The sequence below is a fragment of the Hemitrygon akajei genome, chromosome 3 (genome assembly GCF_048418815.1).
Source record: "Hemitrygon akajei chromosome 3, sHemAka1.3, whole genome shotgun sequence".
In the NCBI taxonomy this organism is placed as follows: domain Eukaryota; kingdom Metazoa; phylum Chordata; class Chondrichthyes; order Myliobatiformes; family Dasyatidae; genus Hemitrygon; species Hemitrygon akajei.
Window position 1 is genome coordinate 73122228 of NC_133126.1, and position 27342 is coordinate 73149569.

The 27342-nt window shown below is 40.0% G+C and overlaps 2 protein-coding genes across 6 annotated transcripts in view; one reads left to right on the forward strand and one right to left on the reverse strand.

The window, feature by feature from the left end:
* Positions 1-12115, forward strand: part of LOC140725103 (rho GTPase-activating protein 11A-like) — a 78140-nt gene extending 66025 nt beyond the window's left edge. The window contains exons 11-13 of the mRNA XM_073040116.1: positions 1340-1445; positions 4310-4454; positions 8744-12115. Of these exons, the coding sequence (XP_072896217.1) occupies positions 1340-1445; positions 4310-4454; positions 8744-10425 (1933 nt within the window). The 3' untranslated portion in view covers positions 10426-12115. The remainder of the gene's footprint in view (positions 1-1339; positions 1446-4309; positions 4455-8743) is intronic.
* Positions 1-27342, reverse strand: part of LOC140725105 (RAS guanyl-releasing protein 1-like) — a 301300-nt gene that overhangs the window by 259212 nt on the left and 14746 nt on the right. The window lies entirely within an intron of this gene.

The window sequence follows — 27342 nt, forward strand, 5'->3', positions numbered from 1 at the left end:
TAAGGAAAATTTGGACAAAAGCATGAGAAAAGTGCTGTTATCATTTCCAATACAGGTCCCCCCCGCTATCCAAAGGTAGAGCATTCCTATGAAACGGTTCGTAAGCCGGAATGTTGTAAAGTGAATAAGCAATTACCATTTATGTATATGGGAAAAATTTGTGAGTGTTCCCAGACCCAAAAAATAACCTACAAAATCATGCCAAATAACACATAAGACCTAAAATAACAGTAACATATAGTAAAAGCAGGAATAATATGATAAATACACAGCTTATATAAAGTAGAAGTACTTTTCTCCAATCATTGCAGCACTGTCTAGTGTGACATATAATCTCAGTATGAAGCACTTTCTCCAGTAACCTTTAAGCTATGAAGCTGCCAAATCATATCAAATAACACACAAAAATACACAGCCTATATAAAGTAGAAATAATGTATGTACAGTGTAGTTTCACTTACTGGAATCGGGAAGACAGCGAGCACACTGATGATGGTGTGTTAGGCTGAGTCGTCGGAGGTTGGGGTGCTCAGCAATTTTTTCCAATAAATTGCAGTTCCGTCACAGTTAAACACTTATATGAATAACCACCTTTTGGAATTATTCTCTTCAGTTCTGCTGGGAACTTTTCAGCAGCTTCAGTATCAGCCGAAGCACTCTCTCCAGTAAACGTTAAACTATGAAGCTGCCCTCGCCTCAGAAACTGATCAAACCATTCATGACTACCTTTAAATTCCATTTTCGTAACATTTTCATCACCATTGTCCCGTGCTTTCTGTTTCAGCTTATTAAAAAGACTGACTAATTTCTCCTTAGTATAAGATAACTTAATGGGACACTGTGCTTTGTACACCCATCAATCCACTCAAGCAATAGACTTTCTAGTTTATCCATTATTGGATGTCGTATAAATAGTGCAAATGGTTCAATGTGCAGACTGTCCTTACTTTGTTCACCACAATCGAAACTCTTAATTATGTCTAGTTTTACGCTAAATGTAACACACTTACGAGCTCTTTTAGGCTTTTCCGATACCTTAGAACTCATCTTGCTAACAGATGCACAAAATAAATCAACATAAAGCACAGATGCTCACAGGCACAGGCGGCTAGAATGCAGTTCCAGGGGGAGCTTGGCTGCTCGGGGCGCGCTGCATTTTTCTTAACAGTGAAAACACCTTCTATTAGCGAAGGCAGGTAACTAATGTAGGTCTTCAGTAACAGCGAGGTGTCATAAAGTGAACGTTCGAAAAATGGGGGACCACCTGTACAACAATTACATCCAGAGTCATCCAAGGTCTGAGACAGCTTAAAATATTTAGAAATCCTTTGTCTTCCAGGTTGGAATCAGGAAAAGGTAGTTGCTTTTCTCCTAAACTTAATCGCAAAGAAATTGTCCGTAAGTCCCTGCGTTTGAGATTTAGCCTTGGAAAAAGCAAAGACACAGTAAGTCGACATTGCAATAGTGGTTTAAAATTTGAAATGCATTTATAGTTGAATATTCTTCTTCATTTGGAAATGTCACACCCAACCTGATATTGCTGCACTTTGAATTTTAGATTTTTTTTAACTGTGCTGTGAATATGCACCTTAGGTGCTCCTCCCTTTGCTATCTTCTCTTCAGTACTTTGAAACTGCACTTGAAAAGGAAGTGTTATTTACATCCCATTTAGCATCTTTTGTAGACTAATTTGCATAATGATGCATGTTTCTATTAGCATCTTGGATTGCTGTTATTTAAAGACTTAATTAAAATTGCTTTGGTGGAAGCTGTGGGATTAAGTATGGAGCTTCATTAGATCAGATTATTAATGCCATTTTTCACTGATCATTGAAAAGCAGAATTTAAATGTCAGTCAAATTGTGAAGTAAGAACTTGTCTGCAGTTTTATAGCATTGCCTTTCAGTTGGTTTATTTTGTTTGATTATAGCAGTAAAATGAAACAGCTTGCAGTTTTTGGTTTTGTTTTCCTTGCTAATCACCCTCCTTCCATGTTACACCACTCTTCATGCTAACTTGTTCTCTTGCCTACAAATACTCAGTGTTTTGCTGTGCTGTTTTGAGGTCCATCAACCTTCACTGACTGCACAGTAAAATGACATATTATTTACAACAAATCTTTAACACATGTTGAAATAATTTAAACTCAGAAAGTAAAGGACTGGATAGTTGAAGGGAATTGCCAGAATTTTAAGATAAATTACTTGATTAGTTGAAGATTTTCTCAGCTATTGGAAACAACTGGAGGTTTTGAGACATCGCGAATCTCCTGGTTATTAACTAAAAATTTGAGTTGTTTTTAATCATATGTAATTAAAACTTGATGAAATCATAGTTTGCCAAAATAGGCATGATTTTGGATTATATTCCCTCACACACAAAAGTTCTATAATCCAAGAATTGAAATACAAGTTTATATGATGAACTGGATCAAAATATCCTTTTGTGTATTAATATAAATTACAATTCTGTTTTATTAGTGTACATGTTCAACGTTTGACGTGGCAACTAAAAGTTTGACAAACTTCCGTAGATGTGTGGTGCAGATTACATAGACTGGTTGCATCACAGCCTGGTGTTGAAACACCAATGCCTTTAAATAGAAAATCCTACAAAAAGTAGTGGATACAGCCCAGTACATCATGGGTAAAGCCCAACCTACTGTTGAGCAAATCCACATGGAGTGCTGTCGCGAGAAAGTTATACTCTTCTCACTCCTGCTGCCATAAGTGTGTGTAGTGTATATGGATTTCAGCAAGACATTTGATAAGGTACCCCATGCACCTTATCAAATTGAGAAACTAAGGAGGCATGGGATCCAAGGGGACATTGCTTTGTGGATCCAGAATTGGCTTGCCCACAGAAGGCAGAGAGTGGTTGTAGATGGGTCATATTCTGCATGGAGGTCGGTCAGCAATGGTGTGTTTCAGAGATCTGTTCTGGGACCCTTACTCTTCGTGATTTTTATAAATGACCTGGTTGAGGAAGTGGAGGGTTGGGTTAGTAAGTTTGCTGATGGCACAAAGGTTGGAGGTGTTGTGGATAGTGTGGAGGGCTGTCAGAGGTTACAGTGGGACATTGATAGGATGCAAAACTGGGCTGAGAAGTGGCAGATGGAGTTCAACCCAGATAAGTGTGAAGTGGTTCATTCTGGTAAGTCAAATATGATGGCAGAATATAGTATTAATAGTAAGACTCTTGGCAGTGTGGAGGATCAGAGGGATCTTGGGGTCTGAGTCCATAGGATGCTCAAAGCAAATGCGCAGGTGGTTAAGAAGGTGTACGGTGTATTGGCCTTCATCAATTGTGGAATTGAATTTAGGAGCCAAGAGGTAATGTTGCAGCTATATAGGAGCCTGGTCAGACCCCACTTGGAGTACTGTGTTCAGTTTTGGCCACCTCACTACAGGAAAAATGTGGAAGCCATAGAAAGGGTGCAGAGGAGATTTACAAGGATGTTGCCTGGATTGGTGAGTATGCCCTATGAGAATAAGTTGAGTGAACTCGGCCTTTTCTCCTTGGAGCGACGGAGGATGAGAGGTGAGGCAATGATTGTGTGGATAGTCAGAGGCTTTTTCCCAGGGCTGAAATGGTTGCTACAAGAGGTCACAGGTTTAAGGTGCTGGAGAGTAGGTACAGAGGAGATGTCAGGGGTAATTTTTTTACTCAGAGTGGTGAGTGCGTGGAATGGGCTGCCGACAACGGTGGTGGAGGCAGATATGATTAGGTCTTTTAAGAGACTTTTGGATAGGTCCATGGAGCTTAGAAAAATAGGGCTATAGGTAAGCCTAGAAATTTCTAAGGTAGGGACATGTTCGGCACAACTTTGTGGACTGAAGGGCCTGTATTGCGCTGTAGGTTTTCTATGTTTCTATGAGCCTCAGGAACCACACTACCATATTCAGGAACAGTTAATACCCCTTAACTATCAAATCCTTGACCAGTGGGGATAACTTCACTCAACTTCACTTGTCCCATCACTAAACTGTCCCCACAACCTATGGATTCGCTTTCAAGGATTTTTCATCTCATGTTCTTGATATTTATTGCTTATTTATTATATCTTGTTTTTTTTTTTGTATTTGCAGTTTGTTGTCTTTTGCACATTGTCTCTCTGTCCTGTTGGGTGCAGTCTTTCATTACTTCTATTGTTTCTTGGATTTATTGTATATGCTTGCAAGGAAATGAATCTCAGGGATGTATATGGTGACAAATAAGTACTTTGGTAATAAATATACTCTGAACAAGATAATTTGAACGTATTGTCTCAAATCAAGTTTTCTTTTCACATTTTTACGCTTCTGTGCAGAATACCTTCTCCTTTGGAGTCCCAGCACCAAATGGTTCAGAAAACATTGGCTGGCGACTTGCAAATCAAGGTGAAGGTCACAGCCACAACTGGTTCTCAGTTGATCCCCCATTTACCTCAGATGAGAAGGACAATGGTGCAAAGGGTAAATATTAATAATGTTCAGCTATTTAATAAGCAACTTCTATCCATACAACATGCATTTTAAGATTATCATGTTCAAACTATATAAATGAAAATATTGTGATTGCAGAGAATTCATTCTAAATGTTGCTATTATACACAAGTTCCAGAGCTGTATATTAGCATCTTGTAGCTCCCAGATTTACAAACCCCATTTCCAGAAAAGTTGGGATATCTTCCAAAATGCAATAAAAACAAAAATCTGTGATATGTTAATTCACGTGAACCCTTATTTAACTGACAAAAGTACAAAGAAAAGATTTTCAATAGTTTTACTGACCAACTTAATTGTATTTTGTAAATATACACAAATTTAGAATTTGATGGCTGAAACACACTCAACAAAAGTTGGGACAGAGTTAAAATAAGATTGAAAAGTGCACAGAATATTCAAGTAACACCGGTTTGGAAGACTCTACATTAAGCAGGCTAATTGGTAGCAGGTGAGGTATCATGACTGGGTATAAAAGTAGCATCCATCAAAGGCTCAGTCTTTGCAAGCAAGGATGGGTCGTGGCTCACCCCTTTGTGCCAAAATTCGTGAGAGAATTGTTAGTCAGTTCAAAAGGAACATTTTCCAACACAAGATTGCAGAGAATTTAGGTCTTTCAACATCTACAGTACATAATATTGTGAAAAGATTCAGAGACATCTCAGTGCGTAAAGGGCAAGATCGGAAACCACTGTTGAATGCTCGTGATCTTCGAGCCCTCAGGCAGCACTGCCTAAGAAACCGTCATGCTACTGTGACAATTATAGCCACCTGGGCTCGGGAGTACTTCGGAAAACCATTGTCACTTAACACAGTCCGTCGCTGCATCCAGAAATGCAACTTGAAACTGTATTACGCAAGGAAGAAGCCATACATCAACTCCATGCAGAAACGCCGGCGAGTTCTCTGGGCCCGAGCTCATCTCAGGTGGACCGAAAGACTGTGGAACCGTGTGCTGTGGTCAGATGAGTCCACATTTCAGCTAGTTTTCGGAAAAAACAGGCATCGAGTTCTCCGTGCCGAACATGAAAAGGACTATCCTGATTGTTATCAGCAAAAGGTGCAAAAGCCAGCATCTGTGATGGTATGGGGGTGCATCAGTGCCCACAGCATGGGTGAGTTGCATGTATGTGAAGGTACCATTGACTCTGAGGCGTATATTAGGATTTTAGAGAGACATATGTTGCCATTAAGGCAAAGTCTCTTCCCGGGACGTCCATGCTTATTTCAGCAGGACAATGCCAGACCACATTCTGCACGGGCTACAACAGCATGGCTTTGTAGACACAGAGTGTGTGTGCTTGACTGGCCTGCTGCCAGTCCAGATCTATCTCCTATTGAAAATGTATGGCACATCATGAAGAGGAGAATCAGACAACGGAGACCACGGACTGTTGAGCAGCTGAAATCTTATATCAAGCAAGAATGGACAAAATTTCCAATTGCAAATCTACTACAATTAGTATCCTCAGTTCCAAAACGATTAAAAAGTGTTATTAAAAGGAAAGGTGATGTAGCACAATGGTAAACATGCCTCTGTCCCAACTTTTGTTGAGTGTGTTTCAGCCATCAAATTCTAAATTTGTGTATATTTACAAAATACAATTAAGTTGGTCAGTAAAAATATTGAAAATCTTTTTGTACTTTTGTCAGTTAAATAAAGGTTCACGTGTCTTAACATATCACAGATTTTTGTTTTTATTGCATTTTGGAAAATATCCCAACTTTTCTGGAAATGGGGTTTGTAAATGTTGTTGCTTTTTTTGCCAAAATAAATGCAAAGAATTCAAACTTAAAGTAGTAAAATAATAAATTACTTGCCATTTGCCTTTTATGGTAATTGAAGAATAATGGAAAATAGGAATTGATGTTGAAAATATTGCTTAATATGAGAGAGCAATAAATGTTAAGAACATCTATTCCTTCATCTTTTGAACTAATTCATTTTTCAGATCAAAACTGGATGATCTTTGGTTAAAAAGATTTGTTAACTAGTTACTGATGTGTATATTTGAAATATAAAGATGAACAACTTTTCTTGACTTTTGTACTCAGTTGCAATTTAATAAAGAAAATTTCAAATTGAAAGCGTATAGGGGGAACTGCACTCCATACTCTATATACAACCTATAAATCCTCAATACTTGATCGTGTTTTTTGTTTTTTGATAGCATTACGTTCATCAAAACCACAGTAGCAAAGCGGGTAGCACAATGCTTTTACAGCTCAAGGCATCCTGGAGTTCAATTCCGGCTCCACCTGTAAGGAACCTGTACATCCTCCCTGTGGAATGCATGGGTTTTTTCTGGGTACTCCAGTTCCCGTCCACAGCTCAAAGATGTACTGGTTGGTTAATTGGTCATTGAAAATTGCCCCATGATTAGGCTAGGGTTAAATTGGGGGTTGCTAGGTGGCAGGACTCAAAGGGCCTGTTCTGAGTTGTAACTCAATAAATAAATAAACCTCCAACACGCTTGCCACTAGATTGAAGATAACCTAATGGGATAAATGGATCTGTTCCCTTAAGGTGCCTACACTCCAAAGCTAAGGTCATCCCAACCTGCATAGTAAAGGTTTATTATGCAGACAAACATTGCTCAAAGCTCATGGCCTTCTTGGGAACAGTGATCCCTGCCCATGTATACAAGTGTTAAGACTTGAACAGCTTGAAGTGGAAACGATGCTGCAAATATTTCTCCTCAAAATAAGCAAACTCAACAGCAAATTCTTGAAATTGACCCTGCGTCAATAATGCATTCTCATACAGACGGAGTGAATTCGAGGTTTGCCCCCAAAGACATTTTGGGAAGGGGGGGGAATGTTTATTAAAGCTTGCAAAATGACCTGGACCATCTTGGAAAAAATGGGCTGAAAAATGGCAGATGGAATTTAATGCAGACAATTGTGAGGTGTTACGGTTTGGGAGGACAAACAAGGGTAAGGTTCATACAGTGACTGGTAGGGCATTAAGGGGTGTGGTAGAACTGAGATCTGAGAATGTAGATCCATAACTCCTTGAAAGTGACAACACAGGTAGATAGAGCCACAGAGAGCTTTTGGCAAGTTGGCTTTCATAATGCAGAGTATTGAGTACAGGAGATTGGATGTTAGGTTGAATGAGACTTTGAGGCCAAATTTGGAGTAATGTGTGCAGTTCTGGTCACCTACCTACAGGAAAGATTTCAATAAGATTGAAAGAGTACAGAGAAAATTTACAAGGATGTTGCCAGTACTTGAGGACATGAGTTAGGGAAAGGTTGAATAGGTTAGGACTTGACTTCCTGGAATGTAGGTGAATGAGGGGTGATTTGATAGAGGTTTACAAAATTATATGGGGCAAAGATAGGTAAATTTTCCCTTCAGGCTGGATGAGAATAGAACTAGAGGTCCTATGTTTAGAGTAAAAAAGAAATATGAGGGGTAGCTTCACTCAGAGGATGGTACGAGTGTGTGGAATGAGCTGCCATTTTGGTTAAGTTCATGGATGGGAGGAGTATGGAGGGCTATAGTCCAGGTACGGGTTGCAAAATAACATTTTGGCATGAGCTAGATGGGTCAAAGAGGCTGTTTCTGTGCTGTAGTGTTCTATGACTTTCTAACTAACTTTAAAAGTGAGATATTGAAATAACAGCCAGTGGTCCAGAAAATCTGCCAGACTATTGGAGTTTTGTTCTATCCAGTCAGTCAGCCCCTCAGATACTGTACATCCTACCCAAATGTGGATGCATTTGTGGTTACATCGTTAACCTCAGAACTCTCAGCATAAGAATGGAAACAAGTCACTCTTTATCACCAGGCACTGCCAAAGAAGAAAATGGTGGCCAGTGCGTGGCTTGAATTCCGTGTGCTGAGGTAAAAATAAAACCCAATTTTACTGAATTACAATTAGATGCAAGCTGCTTAACAGCCACGTCTTTAGAGCTGGGTTTGTATTCCTGTGCAAAAGATGGCAAAGCACAAGAAAACATGTTCACTAACCACTCTATATTCAGTTAAATAAACAAAGGCTTGAGAGAGATCCTGCTGTCTTACATATGACAATGTTTTGTAGAAAATTAAGCTGTTCATGCAAGGAGAGGAGGAGGACAAGTCATGCCTTCTCTCAGGAGTACGGGTTCCTCTGTTCTCATACCTATCTTAGTTTCAAGACACTGACGTGCATCATAAGACAGTAACTTTCAAAGTTAACTGTTAGTTCTTTGCTTCATTTTGTACTGATTTGAAATTGATTTTGCTTATTCTATTTATTTCCTTTCCAGGTTGGAAGCGCAGAAGTAAATCAGAAGAAAATCTTATTACTCCAGTGTGCAAAAATGATGCTCATCGAAAATCTTGGAATTGTGCTAGTCCTACAGAGTCCCAAATAACATGTGACCATTTGGAAGTGGGAACCACATTAGAGAGTTATCTAAATTCTGGAAGCTGTCAATCAGAACCTACACTAATTGTAGCAAAACCACCCGCTGTGCCTGGGGAATTGCACAATCGGAATGTTGCTCAGAACAACAGCATCAGAAAAAGCGGTGGTTCTTTAAACGAGAATGGTCAGACTGGAGAAACTGTATTGAAAATTAAAAAAGCATTTTCTGAATCAGGATGTAACCTCTGTTCATTGATTGCTGGCCACAAATGTTCCACTGGAAATGATTTATGTGGAAGTAATTTGCTTTCTCAGCAAGCTCCCAGTACATCTACCCTTAAAGCTGATCAACCATTAGAAGGGCAATCTGATTGGTCATCCACTGAATTGCCATCCCAACCTGTTACAAGTACATTACTCGCGAATGGGAAAATAAATCCCTGCCCAACTGACGTGAGCAGAACATCTAAGATGAGCAATAATCTAAATTGCATTAGTAGTTCAGATCAGCAAGAGAAAAATGGAATTGAAGTTCCTCAAAGCAGGAATACATCTTCGCCTTTAGTTAAAGATCCTACTAACACTGACAAAAAATGTGCTACGGTATTTTCATTACCAGGACTGGTGTCTGAGCAAGTAACGTCAAACTATAAGCAAAAGAAAGAGCAGGATGAAAATTGTAATCCTGGTGAGTTTCCTGCTCCATCTTCAGGCACAGATGGTGGTCACCCTCCCTTTGAATTGCACCAGTCTGTATTCTTGGCCAATGAATTGGGGGTTACTTTAAATAAGGGTGACAGCTCAGCTTCTACAGATGGAACTCAAGCTTTAGAATTTTCTTCAAAGTTGCCTACTTTGGATATTCCTCTGCGAAATAATTCAGTAGAAGAGCTGCCAGACACTGAACATGGTCATCACTTCAAAGTGGTTGAACATATTCAGCGATTTAATAGTCTTTCATTAAATGATCAAACTCCAAAATATAAAACTGTGCGATCACCTTTAAAGTTCAAACGTACTCCAGTCCGTCAATCTGTTAGAAGGATGAATGCACTGTCGTCTAGCAATGAAAAATTAGTAGCAAACAGGTCCAGAATGTGTAAAATTTCATTTGGTTCTCCAAAAATTAAGCCATTAAGTCATGAAAGTGGTTTGTCATTTAATCAAAATTCATTAGCATTGAAAAAAAAATTTAATATTAAACAAAATAAGCTCGGAGACAATGCTTGTCAAAAAGATTTATCTACTGAAGGATTCTGGAAAACTGAATTAGCAATGCATACAAAACATACTGCTGCGTTTAAAGAAAAGAATTTGGGCAGCAAACCGAAGAACTCTGATCAAAATGTCAACCAGTCAGTTTCTGAGGATTGGACTAATAAGAAAGTATCAAGAGTTTATCAAGCTGACTGTGTGCTGCCAAAGCATAACATAGTTACTAAAACATCTGCTGCAACTCCAGAAAAATCCATTTCTAATGTTATACTGCATAAAGTTTCAGTGAAAGAAAAAAATCAATACAAAGGTTCACCAAAGTGCCCCATATCAACAAAATTAACAACTAAAGCCATAGACCTATAAATATATGGGGAAAACCTTTTTTTCCCTTCAATTTGCATTGCTGCTGTTCAATACTTCCAATTGCACAAGCCATTTTCCTTAAGTTAATTTTATTGTGACTTTTAGGTTATAATTACTTGGAATGCTGGAATTTCCTGAATTTTAATTGTGTAAGTATTTTCTGAATATAATGATTCACAATATTTGTACTTGGGTAATACCTTTTTGAAACTGTTTCAAAATATGCTATAGACTTGAAGCAAACTATTTCAAATGTTTATAGTCAGCTAATAGTTTTATTCAGGTTTCTGTTGATAGCTTTACGCTCTTTAACTTGCTGAGTAAAATTCTAGGGTTCTATGAACATTTGTCAATAAAAATTATGTGAAAATTTGGGGGGGGGGGGGGGGGGGGAACACATTCAACTGCTTAGTTGTATCCAAAATGATACTAATGTATATAGCTGGTCATGCCATTCTGATTCTATTTAAAATTACATTTTGCTGGTTTTGAAATCTTCTCATCCAGAAATCCTGTTAAGCACTTTTAGTATACTGTAGTTTTGATACAATTTGTTGTACTGTAGCTTTGAATAGCATAAGTACTCCATAAACAGTATTGTGTTCAAGAAAAGCACATGCAATAATCTTTCAACTTTTTACAGCCAATTCTGTTGGGTTTGACTTAATACTTTAATACTGTAATTCTAGTATGATTGGTACAAGTTGATTGTGAATGAATGTAAACAGTAAGAATCTTCATATGAAGATGAAAGTAAATTATGATATGGAAGTGTTTGCAACATGTGACATGAAGCAGAATTTGAAATAAAATGCTTTCTTATTTACTGTGCTGTTGTATTCCCAAGGTGGAAATAAATGGCTAATTCATATGGGCATAATTTTAAGGTGATTGGAAGGAAGTATAGAGGGGGTATTAGGAGTAGGCCTTTTACACTGTAATGGTTGCATGGAATGTACTGCTGGGGGTGGTGGTGAAAGATGCATTAGGGGCATTTAAGTGACTTGGATGAAAGAAAATGGAAGGCTATGATGGGAGAGGGTTATAATGAACTTTGAGTAGGTTAGAAGATTGGCACATCATGCTGTGCTGTACTGTTCTATGTGGAACTGTAATGAAAAATTATATCAAGCACAAATGAAATTTATTTCATTGTCTTCTGAAGAAGTGAAATAAAGGCAATATGTGTCAGCCAGTGTTACTACTATTCAAAAGGAGGAAACAAAATGCAATAGAAAAAATAGTGAGATTATAATGCTAATAAACTGCATCAGATAAAATCTTTGGAAAATGAGTGGAAAGTTTAAGAAAAATATCATGCATGAATAGTGAATTATTTGCAATGTGCTTTTCTGACAATGTATAATACTGACAGATAGCTAAACTTTGATTTCATCTGCTCCCTTAGCTATGTGTTAAAGGTCATGTGGTACTGCTCTGAAGAGCAACGGTGTTCTTGTCAATCCCTGATCATTATTGATCACTCAATCATGAATCACTATCTGCAGTTTGTGTAAAATTTTGCTGCAGTTCACTTTCTGTTAAAGGGGGAAATACATTTTGGAAGTATTTTACCTGTAAAATGCTTAAGATAGTGTCTTTCAGAACCTCAGTTCATTTAACAGTTCTTTTCATTTATACAAACAAAAAGTTGCCTGTATATTGGAAAATAAAAGATTCATTTAATTAAGCCTCAGAAGCCACATTCTGGTGTTTTTAATAATTGACCTCATGTAGTCTGATGCACATAATTGATACTGTGATTTCTCTTCTAAGTACTTAATTATTTACAAAGGAAATGGTTGCCAAGATGGTATTAAGTAGTAGAAAGTGATGAAAAGGTGGGGATATTTAAGCAATAGCGCGTGAATAGCAAAGGATTATTTAAGCACAATTTGTTGTAAGACTACCTTGATAAAATAGAAACATAGAAAACCTACAGCATAATACAGGCCCTTTGGCCCACAAAGCTGTTCAGAACATGTCTCTACTTCAGAACTACCTAGGCTTTACCCATGGCCCTCTATTTTTTCTAAGCTCCATGTAGCCATCCAAGAGTCTCTTAAAAGACCCTATCGTTTCTGCCTCCGGCAGCCCATTCCTTGCACTCACCACTCTCTGCGTAAAAATTTACCCCTGACATCTCCTCTATACCTTCTTCCAAGCACCTTAAAACTACGCCCTCTCGTGCTAGCCATTTCGGCCCTGGGGAAAAGCCTCTGACTATCCACACGATCAATGCCAATGTACACCTCTATCTGGTCACCTCTTATCACCATCACTCCAAGCAGAAAAGGCTGAGTTCACTCAACCTATTTCTCATATGGCATGCTCCCCAATCTAGGCAACATCCTTGTAAAATCTCCTCTGGACACTTTCTACATCCTTCCTGTAGTGAGGCAACCAGAATTGAGCACAGTACTCCAAGTGGGGTCTGACCAGGGGCCTATATAGCTGCAACATTACCCCTCAGCTCTTAAAACACAATCCCATGATTAATGAAGGCCAATGCACTTGTATGCTTTCTTAACCACAGAGTCCACCTGCATAGCACCTTTGAGTGTTCTATGGACTCAGACACCAAAATCCCTCTGATCCTCCACACTGCCAAGTGTCTTGCCATTAATGCTATATTCTGCCATCATATTTGACTTACCAAAATGAACCATCTCAGTTATCTGGATTGAACTCCATCTGCCACTTCTCAGCCCAGTTTTTACATCCTATTAATGTCCTGTTGTAACCTCTGACAGCCCTCCACACTATCCACAACACCCCCAGTCTTTGCGTCATCAGCAAATTTACTAACCCATCCCTCCACTTCCTCATCCAGGTCATTTATAAAAAATCTCAAGAGTTGAGGAAAACTGTTTAGTTTTTCAGAAATTCCTGTGCTGTTAAAGTTTTATAAAGGTATTAATTATGCCAATGTTTAATATACTTAAAATCCTGAAAAATGACACAGTAGATTTTCTCTTAGTCTGTCATACACTTATTTAAGATGCAGCGTCCTGAAGAAGGGTCTTGGTCTGAGATGTCAACTGTTTATTCATTTCCATAGATGCTGTCTGATCTGCTGAGGTTCTCCAGCATTTTGTGTGTATTGCTCTTGATTTCCAGCATCTGCAGATCCAAATCTCGGGCTTCTGTGCCTCCCTCTCAAATGGGTCTTGACTTCTTCACTGGGAGACCACAGTCAGTGTAGATTGGAAACAAAATCTTCTTGCCGATAATCAACACTGGCTCACCTCAAGGATGTGTATAGGAGTGAGATAGATCTGCTGTATCACACTAATCACCTTGCACTCAACACCAGTAAGACCAAACAATTGATTAGGGACTTAAGGTGGGGAGAACATACACCAATCCTCATCAAGGAATCGAAAGTAGAAAGAGAAATTTCAAGTTCCTGGGTGTCAATATCTCTGAGGATTTATCCTGGGCCCAAGTATTGATGAAATTACAAAGGGCAGAGCCATGGCTATATTTCATTAGGAGTTTGACGAGAATTGGTATGTCATCAAAGGCACGTGGAAATTTCTACAGATGTACTATGGACAGCATTGTTACTGGTTGTGCCACTGCACAGGATCAGAAAACTTGTAAGCTCAGTCAGCTCCATCATGGGCACTAGCAATGCCCTCTTCTCATTGCTACCATCAAGGAGGTGATACAGGAGCCCGAAGACACACTCAACATCTTACGAACGGCTTCCTCCCTTCTGCCATTAGATTTCTGAATGGGCAATTAACCCATGAACGCTACCTCATATTTTGTCCCAAGTCCTGAACATGGGTCTCTGCCTGAAATGTCAGCTACTTATTCTTTTCCATAGACCTGCTGAGTTTCTCCAGCATTTTGTGTTTGATGCTCAGTATTTTTTCTGCTCTTTTTACACTAATTAATAAAACTATAAATTAAGTATATTTTATGTATTGAAATGTACTGCTGCCACAAAACAACAACTTTTATGACACATGTCAGTGATATTTAACCTGATTCTCAAGAATCGGCACTTTAGCCTATTATGTCTGGCTTAACCATGATGCCAATTAAATCTAATCCCATAGTCTATATCGCAACATTCTCTGCATTTTCATTGCTGGGAAAGTCTAAAGTGAAAAACCCACATTCTGAATCTTGTTGATAAAAGAAGAAACAATTTCAGTTTTTGGGTTTATATTTTCAAGTTACTCTCCTGCAGACCATTAGAAGGTGCACAGTGAAACAGGTGATTCTGTTGTTTTTTTTAAGATATGCTTATCATTGACAAGGTCAGAATTTATCGTCAATTCCAATTTGTCCTTAAAGCACTGGTGGGCCATCAGTTTAAACTAGTTCTTTATTCTATTTAAATTTTACGATCAATTGGCAGCACTGTAGCATAGTGGTTAGCATAATGCTTTATAGCACCAATGACCTGTATTCAATTCCTGCCACTGTCTGTAACATGTTTGTATGTTCTCCCTGTGACTACATGGAATCCCTCTGCATATTCCAGAGATGTATGGGTTAATATGTGGTGTGGGCTCATTGGGCCAGAAGGCCTCAAATGTGCTGTACCTCTAAAATAAAGAAAATTTAAAAAAAAACTCTTGGCTTGCACCCAATGAAATACTGAGGTCAATGTTGGTTGACAAATTTGATGATCTCTACTGTGTTTTAATAAGTGAGGTGGTAGTTACACTGATTTTTTTTAAGGGACACTGGTTAGGCTTGACCTTTTTTAAGAAAATATTCACCTGATATTTATGTGATATATGCCACCATTTAACAAACAAAACCTGAATGTTGGCTGGGACTTGCTTGAGTATAGATCCCAAACTTGTCTTAAGGAGGTGGTGGGGGGATGGAGTTCAAGGGTGACACTAAAAACTGCAGGGCAGTTTGGGAAGATGGACTAAAAGCATGACATCAAAAGCTAATGATCTTTGGATTATTGCTCACACCACATGTTACTGAGGATGAAGCAATAAAATAGTTAATAATTACTGAATGAGGGGATGTATTAGGGTAGGCTTTGGATCCCTGGGGACCTGGGACTATTTCTGATGGAGATGGGCTTTTCTAAGCTAGATAGCAGTTTAACAGGAGAAGAACCTGTATCCTCACAAAAGATTTGGTTTCTGGTATGGGGGCAGATTTAAACTAACTTGACAAGGGGATGAAATCTTGAAGGCAAAATCAGAAGAGAAAAGCTGCAAAACAGAAGGGAGTGTGGTCTGGATGGAGGAAAGTCCTGATGATGGATGCTGCATTCCTGCGATGGCACAAAATGTAGATGTGCTCAACGGTGGGAAGGGCTTTATATGTGATGGGGGGGGGGGGGGGGCTGTATCCATTACTTTCTGTAGGCTTTTCTGTTCAAGGGTATTGGTGTTTCCATACCAGGCCATGATGCAATCAGTCAGTATATTCTCCACAGCACAGTTTTAGAAGTTCATTGAAGTGTTAGATGATGTGCCGAATCTTTGCAAATTTCTAAAAAAAAGTGGAGGCACTACCATGCCTTCTTTGTAATGACACTTATGTGCTGGACCCAGGCCAGATCCTTCGAAATGATAATGCTGAGTAAGCTAATTGGTCATTGTAAATTGTCCTGTGATTAGGCAAATGTTAAATAGGTGGGTCGTCTGATGGTGCAGCTTGTTGTGCCAGAAGGGCCTGTTCAGAGCCGTAACATTAAATACATAAAACACTGAGAAATGTAATGGGAATCAGGTTTATTATTACTGACTTATGCTGTGAACTTTATTGTTTAGTGGCAGCAGTACAGAGCAACACATTTTTAAAAATTACTATAAGTTGCTATATGAAATATATAGAAAAATAAATAAGTAATGCAAGATGAGAGGATTTACCAAGGCTAAATCATGCTTGACTAATCTGTTGGAGTTTTTCGAGGATGTAACCAGGAAGTTAGACAGGGCAGATCCAGTGGATGTAGTGTACCTCGATTTTTGAAGGCATTTGATAAGGTCCCACATAGGAGATTTGTGGGTAAAATCAAAGCTCAGGGCATCGGGGGGGAAGACATTGACATGGATAGAAAACTGGTTGGCAGATAGAAAGAAAAGGGTAGCGGTGAATGGGTGTTTCTCGGAATGGCAGGTGGTGACTAGTGGGGTGCCACAGGGCTCGGTATTGGAACCACAGCTGTTTACAATTTACGTCAATGATTTGGATGAAGACATTGAAAATAACATCAGCAAATTTGCTGATGATACTAAGCTGGGTGGCAGGGTGACATGTGATGAGGATGTTAGGAGAATTCAGGGTGACTTGGATAGGCTGGGTGAGTAGGCAGATACTTGGCAGACGGCGTTTAATGTGAATAAGTGTGAGGTTATCCACTTTGGGAGTAAGAACAGGAAGGCAGATTATTATCTGAACGGTGTAGAGTTAGGTAAGGGAGAAATACAAAGAGATCTAGGAGTCCTTGTTCATCAGTCACTGAAGGTGAATGAGCAAGTGCAGCAGGCAGTGAAGAAGGCTAATGGAATGTTGGCCTTTATTACAAAGGGAATTGAGTACAAGAGCAAGGAAATCCTCTTGCATTTGTACAGAGCCCTGGTGAGACCACACCTGGAGTATTGTGTACAGTTTTGGTCTCCAGGGTTAAGGAAGGACATCCTGGCTGTAGAGGAAGTGCAGCGTAGATTCACGAGGTTAATTCCTGGGATGTCTGGACTGTCTTACGCAGAGAGGTTAGAGAGACTGGGCTTGTACACGCTGGAATTAAGGAGATTGAGAGGGGATCTGATTGAAACATATAAGATTATTAAGGGATTGGACAAGATAGAGGCAGGACATATGTTCCAGATGCTGGGAGAGTCCAGTACCAGAGGGCATGGTTTGAGAATAAGGGGTAGGTCATTTAGGACAGATTTAAGGAAAAACTTCTTCTCCCAGAGAGTTGTGGGGGTCCGGAATGCACTGCCTCGGAAGGTAGTGGAGGCCAATTCTCTGGATGCTTTCAAGATGGAGCTAGATAGGTATCTTATGGATAGGGGAATCAAGGGATATGGGGACAAGGCAGGAACTGGGTATTGATAGTAGTTGATCAGCCATGATCTCAAAATGGCGGTGCAGGCTCGAAGGGCCGATTGGTCTACTTCTGCACCTATTGTCTATTGTCTAATTGTGACATAGTGTCCATGGACTATTCAGAAATCTGATGGAAAAGGGGAAGAAGCTGTTCCTAAAACACTGAGTATATTTTTTCAGGGCTCTGTACCTCCTCCCTGATGAGGAGTGAGGAGCAGGCGTGATGAGGTCCTTTAACAAAGGATGCCACTTTCTTGTGGCACTGCCTTCTAAAGATGTCCTTGATGATGCCTAGCCATACAGCCATGAGTATAGAGTAGAGCACACCGGTGCACCAGTGTTGATTGAGATCTCCTGATGAGAAAGCCAAAGATCCGGTTGCAGAGGAAGGTACAGAGGCCCAGGCTTTGAAGTTTGTCTATGAGTCCTGATTGGATGATGGCATTGAACACTGAGCTGTAATCAGTTAAAAGCAGCCTGAAGCAGGTATTACTAGTGTTCAGCTGATCCAAGGCCAGTGAGATTGTGTCCATTGTAGTGATCACAGATTGCAGTGGTCCAGGTCTGTGCTTAGGCAGGAATTAATTCTAGAGTTGGCCAGCCTCTCAAAGCTCTTCAACAAAGTAGACATGAGTGTGACTGGGTGATAGACACTTAAGGCTGATTTATACTTGTGCGTAAGGGCTATGTCACAGCCTGCGCCATAACCCTGATTTTCACTTCTGCGTTGCTCTACGCTGTAGCGAGCATGTGTTGGTGTGCGCCAAAACGCTAGATGGCGGTGGGGTTTCTATGCCACTGTGTTGAGTTTCTTCGTGAGAGACACGGACGAGGAAATGAATTTCAAACATTTTCGCATGTCGGCAGGTAGATTTGATTCACCTGTTTCGCATCGGTGTACGCACAGCCTACAAGCATGGCGGAGAAGAAGCAACCGGAAATGCATAGGAGGAAATGTGATGCTACCAAGCGGACCAATCACAGTTGTTGCAGTCTGAGTCAACGCGACGCGTGAGTAACTTTTCTGGAGAGGTGCACATCACCCTACAGCATACTACAGGTACTGCGTGGGTACGGCATAGGGTACACGTTACCTGCGGCGTCAATGCAACACTCAAGTATAAATCAGCCTTAAGACAGCTCACCATGCTCTTCTTAAGCACTGCTATGATTAATGCTCTTTTGAAACAGGTGGGAACCTCTGACTGCAGCAATGAAAGATTGAAGATGACCTTGAACATTCCAGCCAGTTGGTTAGCACAGGTTTTTGCTGCCCTGCCAGATACACGATTGGGGCCTTTCACCTTGCAGCCTCTTGAAAAGTGTTCTGACATCAGCCTCTGAGACTGATATCACACGATAGCCAGATGCAGCAAGAATTCACATAATATTGTTTATTCTACCTTTTAAAGCTTACATTAAAGGCATTCAGCTCATCAGGAAGAGCAGCATCACAGCCATTTATAATGTTAGGCTTTGACGTAGGAAGTAATAGCTTGCAAACTCTGCTATAACTGTCATGCATCCGATTTCATCTCTAACTTCACTCAGAATTGCTTTTTCACATTTAAGGTAGCCTTCCATAAGTCATATCTAGACTTCCTGTAGTGCTCTCGAACACTGGTCTTGAACACCTTAAATCTAGCCCCCAGCAGGCTATGAATATCTTGATTCATCTAAAGCTTCTGGGTTTATGTCCAGTTGATGCACCATCAATAACTCTCGGAGATGGGAGGCGAACGATAGGCTTTTATTCGCTGCAAGAGACCACGATTAGTAGCAAGAGACCACCACACAACATCCTGGAGACTGAGGGGGGAGCAGTGCCTCCAGCCGCCTTTATACCGGGGTCTGTGGGAGGAGCCATAGGAGCAGTCAGCAGAGGGGCGTGTCCAGACAGGTATATGTAGTTCACCACACCAGTATGTTCTTGAAGGCACACACTAATCCACTGAAGTTGCTGACAACTGTGGCATAGTCATTCAGCACTCATCCACCTCCCTTGACCATACCTTCATGGTCTTCACCACTGGTGCTGCTGACCTAGTCTCTGTATGTCAGGAGTAGAAGTACAGCCAGGTGATCAGACTTGCAAAAGTGAGGGCATGGCGTAGCAAGCTAAGTGCTCTTGTGGCGTAACAGTAGGCAAGTGTGTTGCTCTTCTGGTTCCAAATACAACATGTTGGTAGTAGTTTGTCAAGAGACTTCCTCGAGGTGGCCTGGTTGAACTTCCCCACAATGATGAGGAGGACATCAGGGTGTGCTGTCTTGACTGCCTATCATGGTGCTCAGCTCCTTTAATGCCAGCCTGATGTTGACTAGGGGTGGAATGTACACTGCAACCAGGATGATGGTGGAAAGCTCCCTCAGACGATAGAATGGCTGACACTTGACTGTCAGACGTTCCAGGTCAGGGAAGCATCTGTGGTAAGACTGACACCTTATTTACAAGTTCAATCGTTATTTCCATGCTCCAGCTCAGTTTATAGTGGAACGGCATCAGCAGATGGTAACATTTCCTTCAGAAGTGTTCTCTGTCACTACATTAACTTCAACAGTAGCTAGGAAACTTCTAGACTAGTAAATCCTCATTTACTTGGAAATGGCAATCTCAGGTTCCAGTGTAAGTGGTTCCTTCTTCTTGGCAAGTTTGCAGCACAAAGCAGCAATATATTCTGATGCAACAAATCCAGATCTTTTATATGCCTGACCATCATTAATGCAGCAGGCCCACAATTTAAGTGGGTTCTTAAGTGGTGAAATTAAAAAGAAACTGCAATTTTGGTAGGAATTCTCCACATTTCATCTTTTCTGGTCCACTTTTGAAGTCTGAAATAACTTAATGTTATTTAAGGAGAAGCAATACAATAACTTTTTAAGAGACAAGGGATCAAAAAGCAAAAGAGAAAGCTGCATATCATGGAACTCTGAAAGAGAACCAGAAATTGTGGAAATACTCGACAGATCAGGCATCACCTGTGGAGAGGAAAAAGGGAGTTCGCATTTCAGCTGATGAAACTCTTTCATTTATTTTTGCTTTATGTTGGTAGTTACTTTCCTGTAACTTTTCCAAACTCATGATAATGAATGTTCCACGGAACCAGCCAGGCTGAAAGGTAGGGTAGGAACCAGGTCCTGTTGTGTCCAAAGGAGTGTGATAACCAGGGCCCCAGTGAGCAAAATGGAGTGCAGGAACTCATGTCTGGGGGAGAAAAACAGTTCAGCAAACACTACCTGATGAGCCAGATACCAATTCTTTGCAATTTCTAAAAAATGATTGTCAGAGTTTTACTATATTGGATATGGATTGGATATATCCCTTGAGATCAATAAAGTATGTCTGTCTGTCTGTAATCAAATATCTTCCTTGTATTATTCATCATTTATTTTCCTTCTAGATATAACAATAATCTTTCAGCATTTGTCACCATTCTCTGCTGCCTACTTGTGACTATATATTATTTTCCCAGAGCACTCAATTTTGTTTACTCCCTGCTAGTTCAGCCATGGTCAAGATCTTAAGATCAGAGAGAGCTGATGAGAGTAGGATGCAATCTTGAGTGTACCAGGCCTAAAATCTTTGAGGACAATGATGATGAGAGGCATTGATTGTGTGTTAGTCAGCTGAAGTGGTTGCCACAAGAGGACACAGGTTTAAGATGCTGGGGAGAAGGTACAGAGGAGATGTCAGGGATATGTTTTTTACGCAGAGAGTGGTGAGTGTGTGGAATGGGCTGCCGGCAACGGTAGTGGAGGCGGATACGATAGGGTCTTTTAAGAGACTTTTGGATAGGTATATGGAGCTTAGAAAAAATAGAGGGCTATGGGTAAGCCTAGTAATTTCTAAGGTAGGGACATGTTCGGCACAACCTTGTGGGCTGAAGGGCCTGTATTGTGCTGTAGGTTTTCTATGTTTCTATGACAATGATTCGGTTGGGTACAAATTAAAACTGAACCTGACGACAGACAATCTGAATCCAATCTAAGCTTGAGAACTTAACAATTTTTCCACCTATCATGACCTGATCATCACTGGAAATACAATTATCTCAGATATGTTGTCCATAATCTCCCACTCAACCCAGCATATGTAAGCAAAATATAAATCCTTCAAGCATGTGCTTTTTCTTATAGTTCTCTTCCTCCAGTTCAGTTCATCCCAGAGACGTCCTCAGTTTGAGTCACAAGGAACAGCAGAGGCCACCTGGCCCCTCAAGCCAACCACAACATTCAATATGATCATCTCTTCAGACCCCTCTGTCCTTTCGGCAGCACCTTTCCTCTCCTCAGAACTCACCTACTAACAGATAACACTATCAGGGATCAATGGACAGATGAGGAAGAGCAAGCAACCAAGGATGCAACCATCGGTTGTTTGGAATTAATTAGATTAGGAGCAGGAAGTGAGCTGGGGCCAACTAAAGTGGCAAATATGTCATGAAAGAGGGAGGAAGCATGAAAATGTCAAAGTATTTTAATTCACCTCTCACAAATGCATATTAGTGAACATAGAATGCATTAATTTCAATATGAATGAATTAAATAGATTCTTAAGCTCAGAGACTAGAACTGATGTGTTGAGAGTTAAAATAAATAAATCACTGACCTCTACATACCTGCATCTTAGTGTTCTGAGGAAAGCAGAGGAGAAACAGTGGAAGTTTTGACACCCCCACCCCCCAACCACTGACTTTGGAAACGGATAGCACTGCTGCTCCCTCATGGCCCCAGTGACCTGGGTTTGATATTGATCATGGGTGCTGTGTGGAATTTGCAACTTCTCCCTATGACCGTGTGCGTTTTGTCGCATGTTTTTGGTTTATTTGCTTTACCCCACAGATGTGAAGATTGGCTGGTTCACTGGCCTCAGTAAATTGGCCCTAGTGTACAGGCAAGCTTCAATGCATGGTCCCATCAACTAAGGAGACTGTGAAGAAAGCAAAATGGGATGAGAGAAGGATAGATAGGCTCCTGAGGGTTAGCATGGACAGTGGGCCTAAGGACCTTTTTTGTACAATTGGTAAGCTGTCAAAATAAACCTCTGTTCAAAAGAAAGGTAAAATTCCAAATACTGTAACTAGATGATAAACATCTAAAGGCTGAAAAACAAGATAAAATGAAATCTTACTTAGGAAGATGTGGGTTATTTAAGAACATTTATGGGCAGCAGAGCTCATAGAGATATTATCTCACTATGCCAGAGATTTATGTTCAATCCTGACCTCGGGTATTGTGCGTGTGTGTGTGGAGTTTGCACGTTCACCTTGGGACCATATAGATTGCATCACTATAGGTGAATGTAAAATGGGTGGTTGACAATCAATGCAGACTCAAAGGGCCAAAGGATCTGTTTCTGTGCAGCAGCTCTCTATGACACTACACAGCACAAAGAGGTAAATTGTTTCTCACTATCTTCCAAGCCCTATCATAACAGGAACTGCAGTGCAAGTTGATGTATGGATATTCCAAAACATTTGATAAGATATTGATGGTACCTTTGTTGACGAAGTTGAGTCAAAGACAGCATAGATATGAAGTTGGTTTTAGAACAGTAAATAAAACATGCAGCACATAATGCTTTTTTCCAGTTTGGAAATGATTTAAATAGCAGTATTGAGACAACTGTTGTTATAAAGTAGAGAAATAGAATGAAAAAAACTTAATTTGGCTAATGGGCCCAATCAAAGCTTACAACTGACATAAATGAGTGCAGTTTAAATTATAATTTCTGGAAGTCAACCAGGTTAATACAGTGGGCTGAAATTTAGTCCTAAAACACTGAGCAGATTAAAAGGAAATGTTTAATTTATATTTATAACTTTAAAAGGAATTGAAAAGTGTAGAGACTCAAACACTTAAATGCATACATTTTCAAAGTTTGTGGAACATTAGCAATACACATAAAGGTAAAGAGTACAAAGGCAAAGATAATAGTAAGTCATTAAAATCACTGGTTAGACCATTGTTAGAATACTGTCACCGGTTTTAGATGTCCACTTGGTCATGGGTATTCAGGCAATCCAGGAAAAAGATTTACTAATCTTACTGAGTTTAATCATGTAGAGAAGCTAGGTGAACAGCAGGGACAATTCAGAGAAAATACAACAGAAAAATGATTGGCTTGGAGGTCAATCAGAACAAAAATGGATTTCTCCAGGTGTAATTGTTAAATAATGATCAATAATTACCATTTCCACCCACCCCACACACATATTCACTTTTGGGAGATGGCATAACTCCCTGTGACAATGGTGGAAGCAGAGTAAGAAAAAGTCACTTCAGAAATGACACACATAAAGAAAGAGGAGAGAAGATAAATCAAAATACATCAGGTGTCAGTGTTGGCAAGCAGCAGTTAATCAAATATGCCAAGGAACTTGATGGCCAGGGTGCTCACTCCCAAATTCAAGCTAATAGTTTGCTGGTTAGTAAAGTGTCAGGTGGCTGAGGCTTGACTTTAGATCAACCCTGTCCCCAGAGAGAGACTGTTGGAATAAAAACAAACCATACTAGTTTGTTAGTTGGGGCCTGTAACACCACTAATGTTTAGGGCAGCAAAAACCATACAAAAGAACAATGGAATTAGTTTCCATTTAATGAACAATCAGTATATCGTCAATAAAGCATTTTTACCTTCATCAGTACAACTGGTGTCACTGTACTGGAACACAACTAGTTAGTAATGATGCACCATCAATAACTCTCCGAGACGTGAGGCGAGATAAAGGCTTTTATTGACTGGAAGAAAGAACAAGCAGCAATTGACCACCATGCTACATCCTGGAGACTGAGGGCTGGGTTCAGGCTCCAATCGCCTTTATACCTGGGTCTGTGGGAGGAGCCACGGTCAGTGGAAGGAGTCACAGGAGCAGTCAGCAGGGGGCGTGTCCAGACAGGTATATGTAGTTCACCACAAGTAATCAATGACTTTTGGGGGAAACATTTACCGAATAAATCTGGTCTAACAATGGTGCTGAATCCGAAGCACTGCCCGTGATGGGTCCATGTGGTGGGATGTGCTGGAGAGTCTCTGCCTGCTGCCCCTGCACCGCTAGTGTTCATGCCTCAACTTGTGCAACCCGAAGCCATGAACTAGCTGCCTTCTGCCAAGGACTTCTTTCAAAGTTCAATGGAGCTTAGAGAAGTTTCATTGATAATTATACAGTAAATTAATGGCTGATCATTTGATTTTGCAATTGCTGATGCATCCATCAAGGTCCCAGCACAACTGTGTGACTTGACGTGTAATGGGTGAGTGGTGGGTGCGGGGAATGCACTGCCAGCGATGGTGGTAGGCGTGGATACAATAGGGTCTTTTAAGAGACTCTTAGGTAGGTACATGGAGCTTAGAAAAATAGAGGCTATGCTATGTAGGGTAATTCTAGACAGCTTCTAGAGTGGGTTACATGGTTGGCACCATATTGTGGGCCGTAGGGCCTGTAACATGCTGTGAATTTTCTATGTTCCATGTTCTATGTTTGACACGTCCCCTGTAGTGAAATAAATATGTAAAAACTGAAGTGGGTTACGAAGGTAGTTCGGTGATACATTCACGTAAAACAACGATTAGTTAATTGAAATAAATCTATAATTAAATACAAAACTTAGCTAAGATAACCTTTTATTGAAGGTTTTGTGTGTCCCGTCCCTCAGGATATAGGCTCCAGTGCGAATGTTGGATTCACCACTCACACCGTCCTTTACGTCAGTAGCGTAGCAGTGGAAACTGCAGTGCACATCTCACACAACCTCTCGTGGTCCCACAACATATCTTGCACAGTCAGATAAGCTCACCAATGCCTTTACTTTCTGAGGAGGCTGAAGAGAGCTGGACTTTGCACATCCATACTCACGTCGTTCTACAGGTGCAGGGTACTGACAAGCTGCAGAAACTGCACTGTGGCAGACAGGAAGACTCTACAACGGGTAGTCAAAGTGGCGCAATGCACCAACGGCACCAGCCTACCTGCCATCAAGGACATACTGCACGTACAGAAAGGTATCGGGAAAAGGCCAGTAATATCATGAAGGACCCCACCCATCCTGCTCATGGACTGCTTGTCACACTCATGTCAGGGAGGAAGCTACGTAGCATCCACACCAATACCACCAGACTCAAAACCAGTTACCTTCCCCAAGCAGTAAAGCTGATCAACACCACCACGTACTAACCCCCCCCCATGCCCCCAAGCATCACTGTTTTATTATTTCCTGTCAGTCACCTTATGTACTTACACTCCTGTGCCAAGTGGCCCCTTATGGACATCCAATCAATCTATGTATATAAGCTATCTTATGTATTTATGTGTATTGTGTTTTTGTAATACAGTACTATATTGTGTATTTACTTTTTGTGTTTCTTTTTGTGCTGCATCAGATCCAGATTTTGTTCAACTTTACACTTGTGTGCAGGAAATGATATTAAACATCCTGAATAGAGAATTCAGGATGTTTAATGTTTAATGAAGAGCAGGTGATGACATCTAGCTTCTGTACTGTTCTGATGAAAGGTCATCACTTGCAACATTAACTACACTTCTCTCTCTATAGATGCTACCTGACCTGTTGAGTGTTTCTCCAGCATTTCTGTCCTTGCTACAGTATGATAATTTGTATTAGTAGCATCCAGTATTAATATGTTGGTACAGGGTAATAGGAATTTGTGGCTACAGTTAAGGTATTTGTATTACCGTACTTTTAAACGTACATTTTGGCAATTTATCACTCAGATATAATGCTTTATATACTTGTAAGTACATAGTAACAAAGCTCAAGTTTGCAGTTATTCAGGTTCCTAAAAATCATCGATGAAAGTAACCTAATGAGAACTTGTTAGGAACTTTTCATTGAAAAGTCAACTTTATTCAATTTAAAACCAACTCATAGGAACTCTTGACAACTTTGGACATATTGCATAAGAATTGTTTCAAGAAAAATCAGTGCTTGAAAAATAGAAAAAGACAATACTTTTCAGGTTTTTGGCAGAAATACAATTCATTGAAAAACTACACATTAGATTTGAAATGACTTCAAACATTGCCTTGCTTTACACTTTAACACAGGTTAGATTTGATATAAATTTAGGAAATGGGAATATTTTGAAAGCCTTATCTGTAAGACAGTGCATGTAACTGAACAGCATCAGTAGCAATGTTCTGTTTTTCTTTGCTGTCAGTATTGGCTCACTATAATCAAAAACAGGTTTTCTAGAATTTCAGTACCTTTTTTTGACCAGTGTTGAAATGAACCTAAGCAGACTATTACACCAATTTTGCCATACATGCAGTTTGCAGTTTGTACACATCCATAATTTACTGTAGGGGGCAGCAACTGTGAGATTACAAAATATTTTCAATAAGAATAACCACACTTGTGTAATTTTGTATTAATAATGGATTCCAGATGGAACAATATAAGAATGCATTATTTTGAAAGGTTAAAGGCAAGTTAACTGCTTTAAAGATGAAATTATATGATCTCTGATTACTAAAATGATAGACAAGATTTTCAAAACATTTAGAATATATGAAATGCATTTGTAGTACACTCCATTAAAACATACTTAGGCATCATCCTTGATGAAGAATGCAGAGATTGCCATTGAAACATCAGTTAAAATTGACACCTTGACACAGCTGAAAGCCCAAGAAGGGTTTATGCATAGGAAATTATGTATTTAAATAAAATACAAATCAAATTAGAACATTACCCATACCACCAGAGTACTATAAAACTGTGTATTGTTTCCTAATAGTTAGCAATGGAGGAATTCACCCAGTGTACGCTGCCCTGTTCTTTTGATTGATTCTAAACAAACAAAATCAGACACCGAGAGCAGATAATGGACTGCCTTCATACAGTGCTTTTGAT